Source organism: Chionomys nivalis, chromosome 11 (genome assembly GCF_950005125.1).
Source record: "Chionomys nivalis chromosome 11, mChiNiv1.1, whole genome shotgun sequence".
Taxonomy (NCBI): domain Eukaryota; kingdom Metazoa; phylum Chordata; class Mammalia; order Rodentia; family Cricetidae; genus Chionomys; species Chionomys nivalis.
The window spans coordinates 27,443,794-27,464,765 of record NC_080096.1 but is presented as its reverse complement, the minus strand read 5'-3'; the positions used below and the strand labels follow the sequence as shown (position 1 = coordinate 27,464,765).

General features: G+C 45.1%; 1 protein-coding gene across 1 annotated transcript; it reads left to right on the top strand.

Annotated features, from left to right (window-relative positions):
• The first annotated feature begins 157 nt into the window (after nt 1–157).
• On the top strand, nt 158–20,972 carry Sf3a3 (splicing factor 3a subunit 3). Its single transcript, XM_057784546.1, has 17 exons — nt 158–351; nt 621–668; nt 1,002–1,054; nt 1,160–1,265; nt 2,332–2,404; nt 4,321–4,412; nt 6,937–7,019; nt 8,254–8,392; nt 11,888–11,956; nt 12,710–12,777; nt 13,008–13,115; nt 13,992–14,061; nt 16,060–16,224; nt 16,310–16,420; nt 17,378–17,468; nt 19,877–19,932; nt 20,704–20,972. The coding sequence occupies exons 1-17, from the start codon at nt 256–258 to the stop codon at nt 20,779–20,781; spliced, it is 1,506 nt and encodes a 501-aa protein (XP_057640529.1). The 5' UTR covers nt 158–255; the 3' UTR covers nt 20,782–20,972.

Genomic DNA, 20,972 nt, shown 5'->3' with positions numbered 1-20,972 from the left:
CAGGATCTTTCCGTCGCTGAGCATCGCTCCTCCACTACACAATTCCGGTCAGCAGGGGGCAGTGTTGCCGGTAGCCGTGAAACGCTCTCCTTGTGGTGTTTTTTTTTTGAGTTCCCCCAATGCACTTCCGGGACTCGCGGAACTTTTGTGCAGCCGGATGCAGGGCGCTGAGACGGAGACGCAAGCGCGCAAGGCGGCAGGCGCTGCTTCCGCCTGTGCTGGTGGTCTGAATTGAAGCGCCGTGGCTTGGGGAAAATGGAAACAATTCTGGAGCAGCAACGGCGCTATCATGAGGAGAAGGAACGGCTCATGGATGTCATGGCCAAAGAGATGCTCACTAAGAAGTCCACGGTGAGTGGGCCGTGGTCGGGACCGCATCGGGAGAAGGGCCTCGGTCCCGTGCCGAGCCCCTTGAGCGCTTTCTTCGGCCTCAGACCCTCTCCGCACCTCATCTTCGCCTTCCTCCTAGGCTGCCGTAATCCCAACCTCGGTAACGTCCTCCGAGGGCCCAGCTGTTCTTCTACTACAGCCCTGAGACCTAAACCATTAAGCTTGTCCTTCTGGTGGCCTTTCCAGCTCCAGTTCTCAAACTAACAGCGTCTCTGTTTGCCATTCTCCAGCTCCGGGACCAGATCAATTCCGATCACCGCACTCGGGCCATGCAAGATGTAAGTGCCCCGCTGTCCGCTTCTATTTAGGTCGGGCTGGGCGGGAAAAGTGCTGGCAGGGGAAGGTGCCGAGGCTCAGCGTGAGTCCTGCCCGTGGGTGCTTAGAATGTCCCATCTCGGGTTCTTAGACATATGTCCTACCTCTGCCTCCAAGAGCTGACTTTAAAGGTGTATGCCACCACTCCCCGCTCAGTCTGTCTCTTAAAAGTAGAAGAACTCTCAAGACCTTGTATCTCATGATGTTTCCTTAGGCATTGCCAACAAAGCCTTTGTTGTTTACTTAACCCTGTTGTACAAATTGCTTCCTTCGATGGATTTGTGTTTGCCTTTCAGAGATACATGGAAGTCAGTGGGAACCTGAGGGATTTGTATGATGATAAAGATGGGTAAGTGTCAGTCACATCCCCCACCCAAGCAGTCAGGGTATCTGGGGAGCCAATGAGAGGATTCGCTTTGTTCTTATGCTCCTTGGATTTATCCATGTTTTGCAGACTGCGAAAAGAAGAACTCAATGCTATTTCAGGACCCAATGAGTTTGCTGAATTCTATAATAGGCTCAAGCAGATAAAGGAATTTCATCGGAAGCACCCAAATGAGGTATGGCCTCCCAAAGTAAGAAGGGAAAGATGCAAGGAAAATGGGGGGGGGGGGTTTATGCCATTCATGTCTCCAAAAAAAGAACTTGCCACTTAACTGCAGTGAACATAGTTAGCTGACATCCTTTCTGCTCTCTCTCAGCCAGTAAAGGAGCACAATGAAAGCAGGAGGGCCTGCTTTTTTCTGCCCAGTGAGAAATGTTGAGTAATTTTTGCTCCAGAGTCATTATTGACTTGGTCGAGATTTTGTCTGCATCATAGTCTAAGCTCTCTATAGCCAAACTTGCTTTCTTTCTCTCTTTTTTTTTTTTTTGTTTTTTTGTTTTTTTGTTTTTTTCGAGACAGGGTTTCTCTGTGGTTTTGGAGCCTGTCCTGGAACTAGCTCTTGTAGACCAGGCTGGTCTCGAACTCACAGAGATCCGCCTGCCTCTGCCTCCCGAGTGCTGGGATTAAAGGCGTGCGCCACCACCGCCCGGCTTTTCTCTCTTTTTTTTTTTTTTTTTTTTAATTTTTTATGATTTATTTATCTTTATTTTTATGTGCATTGGTGTGAAGGTGTCAGATCCCCTGGAACTGGATTTTCAGACAGTTGTGAGCTGCCATGTGGGTGCTGGGAATTGAACCCGGGTCCTCTGGAAGAGCAGTCAGTGCTCTTAACCGCTGAGCCATTTCTCCAGCCCTTCTCTCTTTTTTTTAAAAAGATTTAAAAATCTAATTTTAAAAGATTTAAAAATCTAATACATTGTGCTCCCAATTCTGCCTTGAAATCCTCTACCAACACAGTGGTACTCTGCTCACTTCCAGAGTTAATGAGCACCTGCAGGATTCATGTCCAGTGCCAACTCCTTCATCAGATGTCTTTCCTAGACTACCTCCTACAGTGCAGTCCTTCCTTAGGAGGCCGTATTTTGTGGCAGTTAATGTCTGCCCAGCTATGCTTAGCAAAGCAAGTGGAGAACAGTAGTAAGCACCTCTGAACAGTCCAGGGCTAATTAGGCATCGGAAGTCCAGTTCTGAACATGCCTGAGACACTGACAGACCCACCTGCGCTCCTTCCTTCCCCTCAGATCTGTGTGCCAATGTCAGTGGAATTTGAGGAGCTCCTGAAGGCCCGAGAGAATCCAAGTGAAGAGGCACAAAGTAAGTATGGTTTAATGTTTCTTTCTGGGAAATTTGAACCCATTCTAGTCAGTATAGCTGGAACCTGTCTTTTACTTACTTAATTTATATATTTATTTTAAGCCTTTATTTTTATTTGAACTGTATGGGTGTTGTACCTGCATGCTATCTATATACAATGTATGGGCTGTGCCTGAGGAGACCAGGAGAGGAAGTTGTATCCTCTAGAACTTGACTTAGAGATGCTTGTGAGCTACCATGTGGGAGCCAGGGATCGAACCTGGGTTCTCTGCAAGAGCAGTCAGTGCTCTTAACTGCTGAGCCGTCTTTCTAGCCCCTGAAACTTAGTTGTGTGTATACATTTAATTCCAGCTCTCAGAAGGTATAGGCAGACTGTTCTCTTGTTTCAAGGTCAGACTAGGATACATAGCAAGTTCCAGGCCAGTCAAGAATCAGGAGACCCTGTCTTAAACAAATAGTAAATATGTAAATAAAAGTCTCATAGGCCTGATACCATTTAAATCAGTAAGATAAAGATGAGTGTCTTTGAGTTTTTTGTTATGTTTTTCTTTTTCATTCTTCTTACCTTTGAGCCATCTGTCCATTCCTTTCTCTTTTTCTTCTTTTTTTTTTTTTTTTTTTTTTTTTTTTAGTTTTTCGAGACAGGGTTTTTCTGTGGTTTTGGAGCCTGTCCTGGAACTAGCTCTTGTAGACCAGGCTGGTCTCGAACTCACAAAGATCCGCCTGCTCTGGGATTAAAGGCGTGCACCACCACTGCCCGGCTTGTTTGTTTTTCAAGATAGGATTTCTCCTTGTAACCTTGACTTCCCTAGAGCTCACTCTATAAACCAGACTGGCCTCTAACTCAAGGATCCTCCTGTCTCTGCCCTCCCTAGCGCTGGGATTAAAGGAGTACCCACCACCACCTGGCTTTTTTTTTTTTGTTTGGTTTTTTTTTTGTTTTTTTTTTTGTTTTTTTCGAGACAGGGTTTCTCTGTAGCTTTGGTGCCCATCCCGGAACTAGCTCTTGTAGACCAGGCTGGCCTCGAACTCCTAGAGATCCGCCTGCCTCTGCCTCCTGAGTGCTGGGATTAAAGGCGTGCGCCACCACCGCCCAGCCACCACCGCCCAGCCACCACCTGGCATTTTTGTTTGTCTGATTTTTTTTTTCTGCCAGTTTGTTGTTGAGACAGGGTCTTTCTACATAGCACTACCTGTTCTGGAACCAGGCTGGTCTTACTCCCATGTCCAACTGGTATTGAACTCATGATCCACCTTCCTTAGCCTTCTGAGTGATAATTTTAAAGCAAAGTAGAGGGTAATGCGGTGCTTAGATTCTGCACAGAGATAAGCTCAGTTGATAAAATATTGGTGAGTGTCCCTGAGAACCTGAGTTCCGTTCTGAGCTGTGTAAACCAGCATAGTGACACGTACCTGTAAATCCCACACTTAGGTGGAAGTGTGCAGACCAGGAGTCTGAGGCAGTTTAGGCTATGAAACCCTATTTTTATCCAAGTACCTCAGAAATTGATAGCTGGGTTTCATCTTGGTTTCTGGACTGTATTGACATTCTGATGGTCTTGCATAAAATACTTATTTTATGCTATCTAAGCTCAAAGTGAAAGCCTAGATCTGATTTTTGTTATTTGGTTTTCTGAGACAGTTTCTCTGAAACAGTCCTGGTTGTCCAGGAACTCACTCTGTAGGCCAGGCTGGCCTCGAACTCAGAGATCCTCCTGCCTCTGCCTCCTGAGTTCTAGAATTAAAGGCATGCACCACCACCGCCCAGTTATAGTTCTGTTTATTTGATGAGAGTAAGGAGAACACTGGAATAAAGGGCTGCGTCATGGAACTTCGTACAGGTAGTGCATCTGAAAGAGCAAGTTCAAGAAAGTAGTCTGTCATATCACAATCATTGACATATGGCATTCCTTCAGACTTGGTGGAGTTCACAGACGAAGAGGGATATGGTCGCTACCTTGATCTCCATGACTGCTACCTTAAGTACATTAACCTGAAGGCGTCTGAGGTAAGGCTTGGGGAGGGGAGAGAGAGACTCTCGTTCTAGGTCTAAGTCAAGACACCTAATTAAAGCATGAAGTGTCCCCATGTAACTTATGTTGATATTAAGTAGGTGATTCCATATCTTGGAATACACAGTAGTATGTAATGAAATGACACATGCCTACAGTTAATACAGCAAGCTCATTTTCTTTATTAATAATTTTCCTTATTTTGATTTATTCATGCAACAAAAATACTTTTGTAAAAGATAAACTATCTGAGGGGGAGTGCATGTAGCGGCCTGAGGCCAACATCAGGTGCCCTCCTCTATTGCTCTCCACACTTTCTGTTTTGTTTTTCAACACAGGGTTTCTCTGTGTAGCCTTGGCTGTCCTGGAACTCGGTCTGTAGACCCGGCTGGTTTTGAACTCAGAGATCTGCCTGCCTCTGTCTCCCAAGTGCTGGGATTAAAGGTGTATGCCAACACTACCAGGCTTCCATCATTTTTTTTTAAATAGATACTTTTTATGTATTTCTATTTTATGAGTTTTTTATCTGCATGTATGTTTGTACCATGTGTGTGTTTGGTACTTCTAGAGGCCAGAAGAGGGAGCTAGATCCCCTAGAGCTGGAGTTTCATTACTCATGATTGATTGTGAGCCACCCTGTGAGTGCTGGGAATTGAACCTGGGTCCTCTGCAAGAGCATTGAGTACTCTTAACATGCTGAGCCTTCACTCCATTCCTGGCACCTTATTTTTTTGAGACAGGGTCTTTCACTAAACATGGAGCTCACCCTTTCAGCTATTATGGTTGACTTGTGAGCCCCCAGGATCTTTGTCTCTTCTCCCCAATACTAAGGTTCTGGGTATGCACCACCATGTCCAACTCTTACATGGGGCCTGGGGATTTGTAGTCAGGATTTCATGCTTATAGTATAAGCACTTGACTCACAGAACCAATCCCCTGCCCAAAGGCAAATGACTTTTTTGTTTGTTTTCTGTGATCCTGACTGACTTGGAGTTCATTACATAGACCAGGCTGGCCTTGAATTCACAGAGATCCCCCCTGGCTCTTGACTCCTAACTACTGGGATTAAAGGTGTGCATCACTATGCCCAGTAAGGTTTTTTTTGTTTTGTTTTTGTTTTTTTGTTTGTTTTTTTTATTTTTGAGACAGGGTTTCTCTGTAGTTTTTGGTGCCTGTCTTGGAACTAGCTCTTGTAGACCAGGCTGGTCTCGAACTCATGGAGATAACCCCCCCCCCCCCCCGCCTCTGTCTCCTGAGTGCTGGGATTAAAGGCATGCGCCATCACTGCCCAGCTTGCCCAGTAAGTTTTTAAACTCATAAATACTTCAAATGCTCTTGTGTTAGGTGCACAGTGTGAGGCATGCGAGAAATCCAGCACAGCCTCTGTCAGAAAAGGACTAGTTCATGTCTTTCAGTGGGCAGGTATTTATTTGTTGCTTGTTTGGTGTCAGGGTTTATAATGGTGGTCTCAGATCACGAGGAAGTTTAATAGTGAGTTTGTAGTGGGGCATGGTGGCACACCTTTAACTGCAGCACTAAGGCATCAGAGGCAGAATGATCTCTGTGGCACCTTGTCTTTATAGGGAAATGTCCCCAAATGCAGCTACTAACCTTTAAGCTCTGCAGGCAGGTGCCTTGTTCTCTGCTGCACCTCCGTGTTTAGTTCAAAGATCTTCAGTGAGTAGCTGCATGAATTAACTAACACAGGGCACCTTTCAGGACCGTATTTGAGGATGACAAAATCCTTAGACAGAAGCCTGGCCCACCATAAGTATCCAGCATGTATCTTATTTGAATTTGTGTTTGTTAATTAATCCTGTAGACTTAGTTTCATGTCCAGCAATCTTCTACACACTTCACTGGAATCAATAGCCCTAGGGATTGAAGGACAGGAAAGAAAATACTGAAGTGAGCCATGCCTTGATGCTTGGTTAGAGAACACTCTAAGATTTCTTTATTTAGGGCCGGGTGGTGGCGCACGCTTTTAATCTCAGCACTCAGGAGGCAGAGGCAGGTGGATCTCTGTGAGTTCGAGGCCAGCCTGGTCTACAAGAGCTAGTTCTAGGAAAGGCTCCAAAGCTACAGAAAAACCTTGTCTTGAAAAAAAAAATATTTATTTATTATGTATGAAACATTCTGCTTGCATGTATTCCTGCACGCCAGAAGAGGGCACCAGATCTCATTTCATATGGTTGTGAGCCACCATGTGGTTCCTGGGAATTGAACTCAGGACCTCTGGAAGAGCAGGTAGTGCTCTTAACCGCTGAGCCATCTCTCCAGCCCCCCTTGTTTGTAAAAACAAAAATTATGTATTTAGTGTATGTGTACATGTGTGTGTGGTCACCTTCAAGTATGGGAGTCCCAGGCCAACTTGAGGGAGTTAGTCCTCTGCTTCCACAATGTGGGTCACTTGGTAGCAAGCACCTTTTCCACTAAGCCATCTTTCCAGCCCTTGATCTTGCTTTTTGAAGAGTAATTGACTTATCCTCCTGACTGTTGTCTTTTTTTTTCTCTTTTCAGAAGCTGGATTATATCACATACCTGTCCATCTTTGACCAATTGTTTGACATTCCTAAAGAAAGAAAGAACGCAGAGTATAAGAGGTAGGCATTCACGGTTTCCAGGTCTTTTCTGGATTTAGCTAGAATTTCATGGGAAGGTTTGAGGTCAAAGTCCTGGCTTTTGTTGCCTGAATACTGTACGTGAATGACTTCTGGGTTTATCAGAAGATAGTGAGTGCTAGGTTTTAAAATATTTGTGATGCTGATATAATGTTGTGTGCCATTAATCCCAGCTCTCCAAGAGGCAGAGGCAGGTGGATCACTGTGAATTTGAGGCCAGCCTGGTTTACATAGTGAATTCCAAGCCAACCAGGGGTACATAGTGAACCCTGTCTCAAGAAATAAAAATTTGTAATATTCTGATTGTGAACAAAGATTTATCTTAGTTACGGTTTCTGTTGCTGTGAAGAGACACTGTGATCATGGCAACTCTTATAAAGGAAAACATTTAATTGCCTGGCTTATAGTTGGGAGATACAGTCCATTATCATCATTGTGGGACATAGTGGTGTGTAGTCAGATGTGGTGTTAGAAAAGTAGCTGAGAGGCTTGCATGTTGCTCCAGAGACAACAGAAAGGGCACTGAAACACTGGGTGTGACTTGAGCATATATGAGACTTTAAAGACCACGCCCACAGTGACACAGCTCCTCCCACGCTTCACCTACTCCAACAAAGCCGCCTGTCCTAATAGTGTCCCTCCCACAGTATCTATGGGAGCATCCCTGGTCTTACCCATACCTTCTTTGATTTTGTGTAATGCAGAAAGAAATCTGTTAGGGGATCTCTGAGGTTTTGGAATTTAATGGGGAACGTTTCCAGGACTGGCTATGTGCTTGGGTCTGGTAGTAAGTGGAAAGTAATGTTGAATTAATCACACTTTTCCTTGTTGCTCCCAAGCTTTCTCTTTCTCATATTCTATTTACTTGACTTCTTTTATCTGTGAGTTGATTAAGACCTGGTATTTGGCAACATATTTTGAGGATAAAAGGAGATAGGAAAGGTCATGATGTGAGGGAAAAAAATTAAGTTCATTTAAACAATTACTGGGCTGGATGATGGTGGTGTATGCCTTTAATCCCAGCACTTGGGAGGCAGAGGCAGGCAGCCTAAGCCAGCCTGGTTGAGTTCCAAGAAAGCCAGGACTACACAGAGAAACCCTGTATTGAAAAACCAAGAAAAAGAAAAAAAAAATGAAGTGTAGTTTGCAGGGCATAGCCGTATATCATAGGTGGAATCTATGATTGCTCTCTCTCTCTCTCTTAAATGCTCTGCAGATACCTGGAAATGCTGCTGGAGTACCTCCAAGATTACACAGATAGAGTGAAGCCCCTTCAGGACCAGAATGAGCTCTTTGGGAAGATTCAGACTGACTTTGAGAAGAAGTGGGATAATGGTACCTTTCCTGGATGGCCGGTGAGCTTCAGTGGGGTGAACTTAGGTAGTAGTCTTTTTCTGTCCCACCAGCCAGCTCCCAAATAATGATACGGAGACTTCTTATTAATTATGATAACTTGGCCTATAGCTTAGGTTTGTTCCTAACTAGCTCTTATATTTTAAATTAGCCCTTTTTTTTTTTTTTTTTTTTTTTTTTTTTTTGGTTTTTCGAGACAGGGTTTCTCTGTGGTTTTGGAGCCTGTCCTGGAACTAGCTCTTGTAGACCAGGCTGGTCTCGAACTCACAGAGATCCGCCTGCCTCTGCCTCCCAAGTGCTGAGATTAAAGGCGTGCGCCACCACCACCCGGCCAAAGCTTTATATCTTAATCATTTTCTTTTATAACTTGTATTACCATCCTTAAAATATCTTTTTAGACCTAAAAACATCTTTTTGTTTGTTTGTTTTTCGAGGCAGGGTTTCTTGTGTATTTTTCACTGTCCTAGAACTCACAAAGATCTACCTGCCTCTGCCTTCCGAGTGCAGGGGTTTAAAGGCATGCGCCACCACGCCCAGTACCTAAAAACATCTTAGATAAACAACTTAGGCTTTTATGTTTCTTATAAACTTTATATCTTTTTTTTTTTTTTTTTTGGTTTTTCGAGATAGGGTTTCTCTGTGGCTTTGGAGCCTGTCCTGGAACTAGCTCTTGTAGACCAGGCTGGTCTCGAACTCACAGAGATCCGCCTACCTCTGCCTCCCAAGTGCTGGGATTAAAGGCGTGCGCCACCACCGCCCGGCAACTTTATATCTTTTATGTAAGTTTTTTTTCCTGAATTGATAACAATGAAAACTGTATATTCTGTAGTCTTCAATTCTGATCAGAGACCCAAAAAGGATATAATGTAACGTGAGTGTACAGGAAGTGCAGAGCAAGCAACTTTCAAAGCTGTAGAAATGACAGAGACATCTGGCTGCCTGGACAGTCACCCCAAGTTTCCTCTGCAGTGTTGGGGCATCCATCTTCAGTTTACAGGCCTAGAATATCTAACAGACATATCTGTGAAGCATGAACATTGAAGGACTATACTACCTACCTTTTCTTGGCAGAGTTTGGCAGTTACTTTCTTTTGTGTCCTGCTTGTTCAATTTGGACAGCATACTGTCAGTAGTCAAGGCAAGGGCAGTTTCTTGCCCAAATGACTAGTTTTGTCACATTGAAAGCAAACTCTGTATAGAGGTTCTTTGTCCATCATCCTTTTTTGAAGTAAATTGGTGTTGCCAGGAGCAGACATGTCTCACTGTCATGAAAGGCCTTATGTTATTAAAACATTTTAAATGCTATTCTATAGGTCCTAAAGTGTTTGAGAACCATCCTTAAAATGTCTCTATTTGACCTTGTAAACATACCTAACATGACTATAAGTTTGATTGTTATAGATGACTAACTACTAGCCTTTATTTCTTTATTATCTTAAATAGCTTTCAAGGACTAGAACTTTACATTACATTTTTAAATGAGTCTCATAGGTACAATACTTTAAGCATTTGTAGAAATATATATACAGCCGGGCGGTGGTGGCGCACGCCTTTAATCCCAGCACTCGGGAGGCAGAGGCAGGCGGATCTCTGTGAGTTCGAGACCAGCCTGGTCTACAAGACCTAGTTCCAGGATAGGCTCCAAAACCACAGAGAAACCCTGTCTCGAAAAACCAAAAAAAAAAAAAGAAATATATATACAGTATAACAAAAATCCATACCAATGTAAGATATTTGAGACTAGTAGTTGTTTTTTTTTTTTTTTTAATTGGAAAGTAGATTTAATAATCCACCCTTTAATTCTATCATTTCTTTCTTTCTTTTTTTTTTTTTTTTTTTTTTTGGTTTTTCGAGACAGGGTTTCTCTGTGGCTTTGGAGCCTATCCTGGAACTAGCTCTGTAGACCAGGCTGGTCTCGAACTCACAGAGATCCACCTGCCTCTGCCTCCCGAGTGCTGGGATTAAAGGCGTGCGCCACCATTGCCCGGCTTCTTTTTTTTTTTTATTTATTATTTATTATGTATACAATAGTCTATCTGTGTGTATGCCGAAGGCCAGAAGAGGGCACCAGACCTCATTACAGATGGTTGTGAGCCACCATGTGGTTGCTGGGAATTGAACTCAGGACCTTTGGAAGAGCAGGCAATGCTCTTAGCCACTGAGCCATCTCTCCAGCCCCAATTCTATCATTTCTATATTCCTCCTTTTTTCTTTTCAGAATGAGATCCTTGAATCTAATTTCTTTTGTTCATCTTTTTTTCTTACCATTACCAATAACAACTTGCAGCCAACCCCCAAATGATGACAAACATTCATAATCCATTGAATGACCAAAAACCATCCATCCCTCATCTTGGGAATGTGGAAGCTATGTTTCTAAGCTGCTTTCTTTTCTTTTTATTTGGTTTTTCGAGACAGGGTTTCTCTGTGGCTTTGGAGCCTGTCCTGGAACTAGCTCTGTAGACCAGGCTGGCCTCAAACTCACAGAGATCCACCTGCCTCTGCCTCCCAAGTGCTGGGATTAAAGGCGTGTGCCACCATCGCCTGGCTTTCTAAGCTGCTTTCTTGTCAAAGCCTGTTCCAACAAAGTCAGCTGGGGTACCAGAAAGGGGGCGTGAGGTTGAGGAAATTGAAAGATTGGAAGAAATTGAGGCAGAAAACACAGGATAGATCCAAGAGATCTGTTGTTAAATACCAAACAGCCCAGCATTTGTTTCAGAACCTGCTTATATACAAAAGCAGAACAAGACAGTATCTAACCACAGGACTATTCCTGTCCTTGAGCAAGCAGTTTCTTCTTCTATCTGGATGTGCCCTTGGGTGGCATTCACCAGCCCACATCTTAGTAGATAATGTGGGGTTTTTTTTTTTTTTTTTTTTTTTGAGACAGGGTTTCTCTGTGGTTTTGGAGCCTGTCCTGGAACTAGCTCTTGTAGACCAGGCTGGTCTCGAACTCACAGAATCGCCTGCCTCTGCCTCCCAAGTGCTGGGATTAAAGGCGTGCGCCACCACCGCCCGGCGATAACGTGTTCTTTATCATGGGCAAAATGCTCTTTCCCATGGACTTAATCAGAACTTTCTCACAGCCCTCAAGGATACAGGCAGAGCAGACAATCTTGAACTCACCGACTTTTAAGTCAGAATTGACTCCAGATGAAAACTGAGTCAGTCACCTGTGGGCTCCACACTTTCTGTTGTCTGGGGGTGCCGTCATCTTTAGGGGACCATGAGAAAACGGTCTAGTCCTGGGAGAGCTAGCTGTGTTTTTTGTTTAGTCTCTGTGATAGGAAAGGATAAAGCTTATCTTATTTTTTTACTTCTGTGGATAAACTTGAACTTTTGGAAAGAAAACTAACCATCTGATTTTTTTTTTTGCTTCACTTCTGTATGAATTGATCATTATTTGTATATGTGATTAAAGAAAGGAGCCGCCAGTTTAGACCACTCCCTTACCTTTGTTCTTCTTATTAACCTGGATCTTTTCCTGTTCCTACCAGAAAGAGACAAGTAGTGCCCTGACCCATGCTGGAGCCCATCTTGACCTCTCTGCATTCTCCTCCTGGGAGGTATGTTTTTCAGGACAATAGACAATACTGCCCTTGCTTGACTATCTTTTTGTTGTTGTTAAATTTATTGTGTAAGAATAATTATGTGTCCCCACACATGTGCCACAGCATGCGTGCAGAGATGATAAGTTGTGGGAGTTGGCTCTCCTACCATGTGACTCCTGGGACTCAGACTCCCTTGACAGCAAGCATTCTTTTCTTGCTGAGCCGTCTCACCAGCCCTGACCATCCTTTGGAGGGGCTACTTGCTTTCTTGTCTTCAGTGTCTTAAGACTTGTAATAATATCATTTCCTGAGGACAGGCATGTACAAGGAATATGGAAAGACCAGAAGGAAAAACCTTTTAACTTCTCTAAAAACTATATTTCAGAGAAGTATGATATGATGTTACAGTATTTAGAGAGTTAGAGGGTGACTGAGGCAGGAGAGTTGCTGTGAATGTGCAGCTATAGAATAAGAACCACAAAGACAGTAATTCTCAAACAGAACAGGAAGCCGGAGGCAGCTCAGGTGGTGGAGTACATACGTGGTCTACATGTGTGAGGTCCCAAGTTCAGTTCCCATCTCTGCAAAAATACTGGTAGGAAGAATTCTACCACAGAGAGCTAGGGAATGCTGCCCTCCCATTGTGGCTGCATCTAGACATTGCAGTAGTCGGTCTGTGGAGACCGAAAGCTATGTTGACTTCTGAATGTAGTCTTGCCTGGGGAAAAAGCTAATCATGCTATTTTGTAATTGATTTATCTTTTGTAGGAGTTAGCCTCTCTGGGTCTGGACAGGTTGAAATCTGCACTGTTGGCTTTAGGCCTGAAATGTGGCGGGTAAGGACCTGGGTTTTCTATCAAAACTTCTAGTTATTGTGTGCTTACTGTGTGGGTCTGATTTTGTTGTTTTTTTGTTGCCCCATACTGCAAAAATCATCGTGTGTAGAGCATGATGGTGCACCCTTTTAACCGCAGCATGTGAGAGTCAGAGGCAGGCAGGTCTGAATCTCACACCAGCCTATGTAGTAAGTTCACCCTAAAGTCCTATGTGCCTCTTCCCTCCTTAGGACCCTAGAGGAGCGAGCGCAGAGGCTGTTCAGCACCAAAGGGAAGTCCCTAGAGTCTCTTGACACCTCTCTGTTTGCCAAGAACCCCAAATCAAAGGGCACGAAAAGGTGAGTAACTGGGCGCACCACTGTTCTGATTTAAATTTCTTTCCATACAGTCAGCTTCCCGTCTTTGCTTTTGCTTTGCTCTTTCCCTTTAAGATAGGGTTTCCTGTAACTCAGGTTGACTGCAAACTTGATAAATTTCTGTCTGGACATGACCTTAACCTGCCTCCTTGGCTTTGAAATATCCCCCCTTCCCCCCAAGGTAGGGTTCCTCAGTGTAGCAGTTCTAGCTGTCATGAAACTCATTCTGTAGACCAGGCTGACCTCTCTGCCTCCCAATCGCTGGAATTAAAGGCCTGCGCCACCATAGCCTAGCTAGCTTCTACTTTACTTTTGCTAAAGACAGTTGAATATATTCATGAGCCACATACCTATATAGGGTGTTGGGTTTTTTGTTTGTTTGTTTGTTTTTTCAGTTTGGGCATTTTGGGCTATTTGCAGGTTTTTGTCTTGTTTTGTTTTCATGTTTTTTTCCTAACTTGTCATAAGAGACCTGGAGCTCTTACAAGTATGTGTTACTCTGATTTTTGCTGGGACTTGGGAAAGTCACAAAATGAGCCCTTTCTTGCAGTTGCTAAGCAGCAGAGTTAGGACTTCATGTCATGTTCTTGCTGCAGGCCTTGTGTAACTGTATTTCTGTGTCAGTTATAGTGGTACTAGTTGGGTCTTACCGGGTCCTTGACTTCATAGGCACGGTCCAGAGACCTCCAGAGTGTAAGCACTAACCTCCGGGCTTCAGGCGGAGAGCTTGCTCTGCGCGGTGCTGCTCACATGCCTGGAGTTTCTAATGCTGTTGCCGAGTCAGTGTTCCTGACAGGAATAAAGCTTTAGGTGCAGAAAGAACACTCAACTGATACAGCTTGTTTCCTTTTTTTTCAGAGACACTGAGAGGAACAAAGACATTGCTTTCCTGGAAGCTCAGATCTATGAGTACGTGGAGATTCTTGGGGTGAGTGCTTTGTCTTCTGCAAGCTGTGGTGCTATTCAGTGTGAGGATTAGATAGGAAGTTCAAATAAGGAGGGGAATGAGCAGTAAATTCATCTCAAAATGTGGTTCTCTTGAAGTCCTTGGCCCTTCGGTAGGTTCCTGTTCTGTTGTTAGCTGATATTCCCAAGGCTGCTCAATTCCCCCAAGGCCAGACCTAGACAACAGGCCACCCACCTCCCCACCCCTGCCTTTCAGCCGGGTCATGAGTAATGCAGGTCTTTGCTGAGGTTCAGCATAGACCAGGGGGTGACCCAAGAAGCAGGCACTCAAAAGGCAAGAGAAAGGTAACTCCCAGCAGCGCTTCAGGTGTGATTTATTGTGACATAGCATTTTGCCTGGGTTGAGATTATGAAACCTAGCAAGGCTAGAGGAGGCTAGTGCTCAGAGGGTGGAGAACATTCTCCTTGCATTCTCTCAGGGAACGCCAAGGGTTTGAGGAGGTGGAAAAGGTTTAACTTGTCCAAGATAACTTGTTCGTGTCTTGCCCCTTGCCTTGGTGATTCTGCTTTATTTTTAGCACGTACCCACACGACTGGGGAAATAGTCCCCCATTGCTTCTCTGAGAGTGATTCTCTTGAAAGACTAGCCAGACATTAGACAGCAGGGACAGTAAATGCAGGCTGTTACAATGTGACTAGCAATATGGGTGGCCAGTCCTCTGAAGCTGGCTGAAAAGCCATTACCGCCTTGGCACCTCTCTTGAATTCTAACCAGTTCTACCCTGTGGTTTCCCTAAGTTGCTCTAACTATGGGACCATAGGATGTTTGTCATTACTTTGCCATTTATTTATGGCTGTTGGTTTGTAAGCATGATACTGAATTTTTTCATTTGAAATGAGTATGTCATGGTCCTTAAGTAAGTCACATTGTGATCAGGAGAAATGAGTAGCGGCGGCACGGAGAGTGAACTCATTGTGAATGGAAGGTGGCCATCTTGGGCAGGGTGGTCACCACTGTAGAAAGACTGGCTTAGGAACTTTCCAGTAGCAGTGCTGAGACTGGCGATGGTCTGCAGCCTCAGATGAGGATCTAGACCAGTGCAATGAAACCTTGGGCTTTCCCTTCAGAACCAGCTGGCCCGTGAGCAAGTTTCTAACAAGAAGGTATGGCTTGGGGATGGAGAGATGGCTCAGAGGTTAAGAACACTGGCTGCTCTTCCAAATGTCCTGAGTTCAATTCCCAGCAACCACATGGTGGTTCACAACCATCTGTAATGAGGTCTGGTGCCCTCTTCTGGCCTGCAAGCACACACACAGACAGAATATTGTATACATAATAAATAAATATAAAAAAAAAAAAAAAAAAGAACACTGGCTGCTCTTCCAGAGGTCCTGAGTTCAATTCCCAGCAACCACATGGTGGCTCACAACCACCTGTACTGAGATCTGGTGCCCTCCTCTGGTGTGCGGGCATATATCGAGGCAGAATGTTGTATACATAATAAAAAAATAAATCTTTAAAAAAAAAAAAAAGAAGGCATGGCTTAGTCTCTCTTTTTTTCTATTTTTTTTTTTTAAAACTTATTGGTGTGTGTGGGTGTGGTGATTGGGTGTGAATATAGTCTCACCTGTGGAGGTCAGAAGACAAGTTTCAGGACTCTGTTCATACCTTCCACCTTGGTTTGAGGCACCCTTCTCCCTGTTCTGCTGCACTTCATACCCCAGGCTAGTATGCCCATCAGCGTCCAGGTGACTCTCCTGCCTTCACCTCCCATGGTGCAGTAGAGTGCTCAGAGTGTACGTGTGGCTTTTACATGGGTTCTGAGACTTGAGCTCAAGCCATTGGACTGCCTGGCAAGTACTTTTTAACCAGCTGAGCCATTTGCCAACTGTCCTCAACCTTGTTCTACAACCAGGTCCTTATGCTGGACAGAACGGCTTCTGCAGGAATTAGAGGCAACGTCCCTTGGTGTCCTGCACTAATTTCTTGACTCTGCTCTTGCTTTATGACCCCCCTTAGGAACAACGACAGCTCACTCATGAAAATGTCCAGCGTAAGCAAGCCAGGACAGGAGAAGAGCGGGAGGAGGAGGAAGAGGAGCAGATCAGTGAGAGCGAAAGTGAAGATGAAGAGAATGAGATCATTTACAACCCCAAAAACCTGCCCCTGGGCTGGGACGGCAAAGTAAGCCTCCTGGGACCCCTCTCCCTCCCATTGTGGAAGCACACAAGAGCTTGGTAACCTAATGCTGTCGCTTGGTTTCTTTTAGCCCATCCCCTACTGGCTGTATAAGCTTCATGGCCTGAATATTAACTACAACTGTGAGATTTGTGGGAACTACACCTACCGAGGACCGAAGGCCTTCCAGCGGCACTTTGCTGTAAGAAATTCAGAGCTTTTTTTCTTGGGAATTGAATAGAAACAACCCTTTAGAGATGAAGGTGGTAGCAGCCTGTGAGGAACTGGAAGGAATCAGCGAGGCCCATGCCAGTGGCCATGGGCTGTGCTAGCCCTGAAACCTGGTCTGGCTTCTGGAGTCACGCCACCGCTCTGCTGTGGAACTTCACTCGGGCTTTCCCATGTTGGTTCTTGTGCTTTGTCTCGCTTGTTTTCCTGTGGCATCTTGGACCATCTCTGACTTCTTGGTCTTCTCTACATTGCTATTTAAGGGGACTCAACAGATTTTTGTTGTTGTTTAGATTTTAAATGGGTCTTTGCCTCTTTGCAGGAAAAAATAATTAAGGTCCTGATATTTGCCAACCTGCTCTTGACACAGTTGCGTCTGAGCACTGCCCCATTGAGTGCACTCACCCTTGGTGCATTCTGTCTTCCATTTTTGGAGGACAGTTTGCATAATGGAAATGACTTAAGCATGATGGATGACATGCCTACCCTTTCAGGCATGTTGCTAGCTCTCCTGTCTTGTCCTCTGTGCCCCTGGTGGTCCGTGAGTTTTCTTAGTGGCACCTCAGGTGATCGCGGTTGCTGTCTAAGAGCCAAAGTCGTGCTTTCGTCGTTTTTAGCTGCTCGGCAGTTTGCTCCTGAACTGCAGAGCTGCCCACCTGCCCGCAGCCCTGCAGGTGGTGGGGTTGCTGGGCTGTGCCAGCTTCTCCTTAGGGTTCAGTTGTGAGCCTGAGTTGTGCTTTTCTCATGCTGCCGACTCTAGAATCTGCGGTTTGTAAGCCTGAGACAGCGCAGCCCTGCTTGGCATTGTCAGCCTGTGTCCATCAAATACCACAGAAGTGCTGCCTTGAGCAGGGGTGGGGTCTGTAGTAGAATGGAGTGAGAGCTGTCTCAGCTGTCCGTGCTTCACATGATCCCTCTGCTTCTCTTCCAGGAATGGCGTCATGCTCATGGCATGAGGTGCTTGGGCATCCCCAACACTGCCCACTTCGCGAATGTGACACAGATTGAAGATGCTGTCTCCTGTGAGTAAGCTTGCCAGCCGCTCCCTAGCCAGGCCAAGGGGCCCCTCCCACAGCTGTCCTGGTACCCTGCTGTCTCCAGGCCCAGGGACAGAGGCTGTGGCATGGAAAGCTGAGGCCCACATATAATTACTGCGTTTTTTAAGGACATGAGCTAGTCGGCAGCACTGATTATATCTCCCTTGAAATGAACCCTATGCTGAGCTTAGAAAAGGGCTTTCAGCTGAGTCTGCAAACTTTCCTCTGGAAGATTCTGAGTATAGGTTTTATATTTACGCCTCAGAATTGATTTCAGTGTGTTAAGAACCACTGATCAGGGCTGGAGAGATGGCTCAGCGGTTAAGAGCATTGCCTGCTCTTCCAAAGGTCCTGAGTTCAATTCCTGGCAACCACATGGTGGCTCACAACTATCTGGAATGAGGTCTGGTGCCCTCTTCTGGCCTGCAGACATACACAGACAGGATATTGTATACATAATAAATAAATAAATATTTTTTAAAAAAAAAAGAACCACTGATATAGTAGAAGAAAACAGAAATGGTTCAGTAAACTTATTTCTGAGGCAGCTGCAGATAACAGAACACAGCAGCAAAGTCCTTGCTAGAGGAAGAGCCCGCGGAGTGTGTGACAAGTGCTTGCTCTGTGTGTGTGGGGGGGGTTGTGTTGTTGTTGTTTTCTCTTGTGCATGTGCAGAATCCAGTGGAGCAAAAGCGGGGCATCAGATCCCCTGGAACTGGAGTTACAGACAGTTGGGAACATGAACTACCCTGATTTCCTGTTTTATTTTTTTCCTTTTGCTTTGTTGGTAGGAAATTGAGGCATGGTTCATGGAATGAATCATAATTCTACAGATTGAATACTTAAAATTTTTTCTTTCTGAGCCTGGTGCTGGTGGTGCACACCTTTAACCCCAGCGCTTGGGAGGCAGATTCAGAGGCAGGCTCAGAGTTTGAGGCCAGCCTGGTCTATAAAGCTATTTTCAGGACAGTCAGGACTACACAGAGAAACCCTGTCTCGATAAACAAAAGAACAAAAAAGTTTTTCTTGCATCTATTTCCCATGTATGTTTGTGTGTGCTCACATGTATGCATGGCACTGCATGTGCAGATCTCCTCCCACCTTGTGTTCTAGGGAGCAGTCTCAGGTCATCACTCATGGACAGTTCTTCATATTTGAAGATCAATATGCATGCATACCACATATTCAGGCAAAAATAAATGGCTGCAGTCAATGTGGGTAGGAATGTGGGTTACAGTTTGGTTTGTTTTCTGTTGCATGAAAAACATGACCAGAAACAACTCGCGAAGGAAAGGACTAAAATATATTTGGCTTACGCTTCCATATCACAGTCCATCGCTGATGGAAGTTAGGGTAGGGCCTCAAGGCAGGAACCAGAGCAGGGGCCATGGAGGAACACTCCTTACCGCCGTGTTCCCCATGGCTTTTGCTCAGCTTGCTTTCTTAAAACTTACAGGACCTCCTACCTGCCCGGGGGTGGCAGCACCCACAGTGAGCTGAGCTATCCCCTGTCAATCACTAATCAAGAAAATGCACTACAAACAATGCAATGGCATTTTCTCACTCTAGGGTCCCTCCTTCCAGATAACTCTAGCTTGTCATTGACAAAAACCAACCCAGACAGAGTTCAACACTCAGAGTTCAAGGCCAGCCTGGTCTGAGTAGTGAGTGCAAGGACAGCCAGGAGTACACAGAAAAACCCTGTCTCCAAAAAAAGGAGCCGGACGGTGGTGGCGCACGCCTTTAATCCCAGCACTTGGGAGGCAGAGGCAGGCGGATCTCTGTGAGTTTGAGACCAACCTGGTCTACAAGAGCTAGTTCCAGGACAGGCTCCAAAACCACAGAGAAACCCTGTCTCGAAAAACCAAAAAAAAAAAAAAAAAAAAAAAAAAAAGGAGAAGAAGAAAAACCAACCAGGGCATGTATGAAACCCTCAACTATGATCCATTGTTATTTTATTCCACAGTTCCTGTAGACTGTTCCCCGTTAACTTCTTTTGAAAGTATTTCTTTTTACTGTTATAATTGTTTTTTGTGACAAAGTAGCTCATTTAGCACAGACTGGCCTTCATCTCACTATGTAGCCAAGGCTAGCCTTAAACTGATCCTCCCTCCTCTGTCTCCCAAATGCTGAGATGACAGATGTGCGCCTCCGTGTCTGGTTTTTTAAATCTCTGTTCTGAAAGGTCCTGTTGCGCCTTTATTTCTCAGCAGAGTGAGATTGTGGTAAATTTCACAGTAAAAGGAGTTTTACAGGTGGCTCTAAACCCGAATTCCCTCTGGGGGCAGCTAGAGTCATTGCGGGGAGGGGGCTGCTGGGAGCAGGGCACTGGCTGTGATATAGCACTGTACCAGCAGACTCTGAGTTCTAATGGCTGCTCTCTCATCCTGCAGTGTGGGCCAAGCTGAAACTGCAGAAGGCTTCAGAACGATGGCAGCCCGACACCGAGGTGGGTGAAAACAGGAGAGTGTTCGGGGTGGCATCACATGACAGCTCCCTCACCCTGCAGAAAGGAGAGGAAGGAGGCTTGCTGCAGGAGCAAATCTGATGGGATAGTGTCTACAAGCTGACTACACATAAGCCCATTGTCGTACTTTGAAGTTTTTGTCAGGCAGTGTATTTTCCCACTGATGGTGCTGTGGACCAGAGCACCCAGCCTCTTGTCTATCTATCTACCCTTGGACTTCAAAAGAAGTCTGTCACCTCTTAGGTGGCTGGAAAAGGTATCCAATCAGAGGAGTCTTCTCTTTGTAGTGGGGATGTCCTCATTGGTCTTGACAGGTCTAAGAGGAGTGTCGTGTTTCGAGGGTGTGGTGGTAACATCCGGGTCCTGTGGAGACTGGCAGTGGTCTCCTTTATTCTGTGTCAGGATTCAGCATCAGGACCCTTTCCAGCTATAATGTAGACCTGAAGCTCTAAGCCTGTTAGGTTTCCCTGTTAACTCCTGCAGTGGCCAGTGAGCAGAAATCCAGGCTTCTTGAACCATTTCACATGGCTGTTTGATCAGCCTTTCCCTACTAGGCTTCCTTTCCTCAGACACAGGGTGCTACTTGGAAGAATATGTAGGGGTGAGGGAGAGCTGCAACTAGCGCTGCTCAGATAACTAGACGTAGCACTGGTTCGCTTGTGGGGCTCTGGCTGAGAAGCCAGGTGAATGTTGGTTTCTGGGTAGCAGGGTTTGCTGTGGAACTCTAGCTAACGGAGAGCCCTTCCTTTGCAGGAAGAGTATGAAGACTCCAGTGGAAATGTTGTGAACAAGAAAACATATGAGGATCTGAAAAGACAAGGACTGCTCTAGTGGTCGGCTGCACCCAGGCGCCCCAGAGAGCTGCTTTTTCTATTTTTCCCAACCAAATGCTCTTACAGACTTTTTGCTATGTAGTCTTCAGTCTAGTGTGCATCTTGTAGAAACAAGACATGCTGGCAGTTTGCAGAATTGAGATGTGTTTTATCTTTGTTTTATATTAAAAAGATCTGTGGGAAAATAAA